The sequence below is a fragment of the Carlito syrichta genome, unplaced genomic scaffold (genome assembly GCF_000164805.1).
Source record: "Carlito syrichta isolate Samal-C Ts95f unplaced genomic scaffold, Tarsius_syrichta-2.0.1 Scaffold107967, whole genome shotgun sequence".
Taxonomy (NCBI): domain Eukaryota; kingdom Metazoa; phylum Chordata; class Mammalia; order Primates; family Tarsiidae; genus Carlito; species Carlito syrichta.
Genome location: NW_007052063.1, coordinates 14,330 through 17,203, shown reverse-complemented (window position 1 = coordinate 17,203; position 2,874 = coordinate 14,330). Strand labels below are relative to the sequence as shown.

The following is a 2,874-nucleotide window of genomic DNA, read 5'->3' as shown; positions in this document are numbered from 1 at the left end:
AGTCCCCGCCCACAGGCTACGCCCCTGCGGGGAAGTCCGCGGCCACCGCCCACCGCCCCACCCTTGGGGCTCCCGGCACCCAGCTGACATCTGGGGGCCCTTTCTACACTCGCGGTTTCCTGCCTCCTTTCCGTTCCGACAGCGCAAACCGCTGCCCCACCCAGTTCACTCACCCTGGCATCCTGGGAATTACCGCTCCCTCCCTTTCCCCCACCGCATCCACGATTCGGGACCCCGGCGCTCACCCCCACCTAGATGTGCGACTCCCCCTCCCAGACACGACAATCGGTATCCACCAACGCTGTGATCATGCACAAGTCTTAATTTAATGGGTAAAAACATTAAATTATCACGCACAACAATTTTTCCATAAAGCATAATAAATAGAATCCATTTCTTTTAAAACGCTGTACAAGAGACTGGAAAACAAGCTTCCAACAAAATATGAATGAACTCATGCTGCCTTCTGGCTGATTTGGAACGCTCCCCCCTCCCCCCACACCCGAAGCGTGCACACTTCAGATCTCTATGAGAACAGCCGGCCAAGGTCTCCAGGTTCCACGAGCCCTGAAGGCGATGACCTCACTCTGGAGTTGGGGCTTTAAATGCTCTGCCCTTGGGTCTCATCTGCGGCCCCAGCTGCCTGGGGTGCAGAGGAAACTGAACCGTTTAGATGGCTGTTGCCTGCTGGAGCCCTTCTCTGTCCAACACACCAAAAGGGGTGAGAAAAACAAATGAGAAACGTCCCCCAAACACACATACCCCAGAAATCAACACCAATAAGCCACAAACTGGGGATCCTCCCCCCTTAGACAGGAGGAGCGAGAAGAGAAAGTGTTTCTTCTTCTGCTTCTCACAGAAACCCAGCAGGGTTCTCTTGCTGGAGAGAGTGAGGGTGGCCCCAGGTCACAGTGGGGCCACCATGTGCCCCTGCAGGATGTCCATGAGGCCCTGAGCCCCTCTCTGCTGTGCCAGCTCCAGGGGTGTGAGCCCCCTGGCGTCCCTGTGATGGAGATCAGATTCAGCAGCCAGAAAGCTGACCACGGCAGCGTGGCCCTCCTGCACTGCCAGATGGATGGGGAGTGCCCCAGTTCCATCAGGCATGTTGACATCAGCCCCATGCTCCATGAGGACCTTCAGGGTATCCAGGAATCCAGTGCGGGCAGCGTCATGGACCGGGCTGGCACCAGTGCTGTCCTGGACATTGGGGCTGGCACCTTGCTTCAGCAGCTCGAGGGCGATGGTGGTACTGCCAAACATCATGGCCTGTGGGGGACAGAGAATCAGGGGGTCCCTGAGGAGGTCTAGAAAAAGGGGTAATTGGAGAGAAATCCAAAGAAGGGGGTCTTCCAGGAATAGAAATGTCAGAGAAGGAGTCTTCTAGGAAATGAAGAAGCCCCAGGAAACAGAAGCCCCTAGGGAGTTGTTTGAGACCCCACAGAACAAATTCTCCTGGGACTAGGGACCTGCAAGAAGCTGGCCACTCCCTGAATAAGATGAGCCTGGCACGGTGGCTCACACCTGTAATCCCAGCACTTTGGGAGGCAGAGGTGAGAGGATTGCCTGAGTCCAGAGGTTTGAGACCAGCCTGGACAACTTGGCGAGACCTCATCTCTACAATTAAAAAAATAAAAAATTAGACAGGCATAGTGGTGTGCGCCTGTGGTTCTAGCTACTTGGAAGGCTGAGGCGGAAGGATCATCTGAGCCCAGCAGATCAAGGTTGTGGTGGCTGTGAGTGTGCCACTGCGCTCCAGCCTGGGCAACAGTGAGATTCCGACTCAAAAAAAAAAAGACCGACTGGGCTGGGGCTCATGCCTGTAATCCCAGTATTTTGGGACGATTGCTGGATGCCAGGGGTCTCTATAAAAAATAAAAAAAAATTTTTTTTAAAGATTTAAGATGAGAACGTCAATTCAGAGAATAGCTCCATGAAAACTTTCAAGGAACCTAAACCTCCCCCAAGAAAAACAAGCATCGCCCCCATATGGGAAGTCATCGGGAAATATGAAACCTCCCTCCAGGAAATGGGCCCCCATAGACTAACAACTGCCCCCAAAGAACTTGATAGTCTTCTCAAAGGAAAGGAGATGTCCAGGGAATTTGAAACCCCTTTCTTCAGGGAATAGCCCCCTCCTATATCATGGGGATGGCTCCTCAGGGTACCTGAACCCCCCCTCAGGAAATGGGATTCCCTTGTAAAATGTCTCCTGGCAATAGGAACCTCATACAATCTGACACCGTTTCTCCCTCAGGGCTCCCAAATCCGCACAACCTTCAGGAATGAAGACCTCCCCCCAGGTAACCGGATAGCTTTCAGAGAAACCCCTAGAAAACGAAGACCTCCTCCCAAGACATGACCCCTCCTTCCAGAGATCTGTCTTCCCACAGAAGCCACAAGAAACCTGCGCCGTCCCCATGGAAACGGGATCCAAAGAAACTGAACTCCCACCCACCGAATAAAAACCTCCCCAGAGACAGAGAATCCCCCGCAGGAAAAGAACAAGGAATCTTCCCGGGACGATGCAACTCCTCCCTCCCCCAGCCTAGCCTCTCCCACCAGCCACCTACAGAAGAAGACGGGGAACAACTTCAGCCCCGAAAAGGAGGACCGGCCCCCAGCGGGTCACCTCCGAGGCCAGGAGACAAGAGGGAAGGGTTCTGGGATCTCGATGCTCGCCCCGGTGCCCCGCCCAGTCTTGACCCGGGCCGGCCGGGCCTCACCTGCAGCGCCGTCTTGCCGAAGCGGTTCAGCGCGTCGGGGTGCACCAGCTCGCGGTGCAGAAGGCGGCGCACCTCCTGCACGTCGCCCCGGGCCGCGGCCCCACTCAGCCGGTCGCCGGCGCGGACCTCCTCCAGCAGCATGTCGACGCTG

General features: G+C 55.5%; 1 protein-coding gene across 1 annotated transcript; it reads right to left on the bottom strand.

Annotated features, from left to right (window-relative positions):
• Nucleotides 1-304: 304 nt before the first annotated feature.
• Nucleotides 305-2,868, bottom strand: CDKN2D (cyclin dependent kinase inhibitor 2D). Its single transcript, XM_008067997.1, has 2 exons — nucleotides 2,724-2,868; nucleotides 305-1,266 (listed from the first exon to the last, which is right to left on the bottom strand). Exons 1-2 carry the CDS (start codon nucleotides 2,862-2,864, stop codon nucleotides 907-909), a joined length of 501 nt encoding a protein of 166 aa, XP_008066188.1. The 5' UTR covers nucleotides 2,865-2,868; the 3' UTR covers nucleotides 305-906.
• Nucleotides 2,869-2,874: the final 6 nt, after the last annotated feature.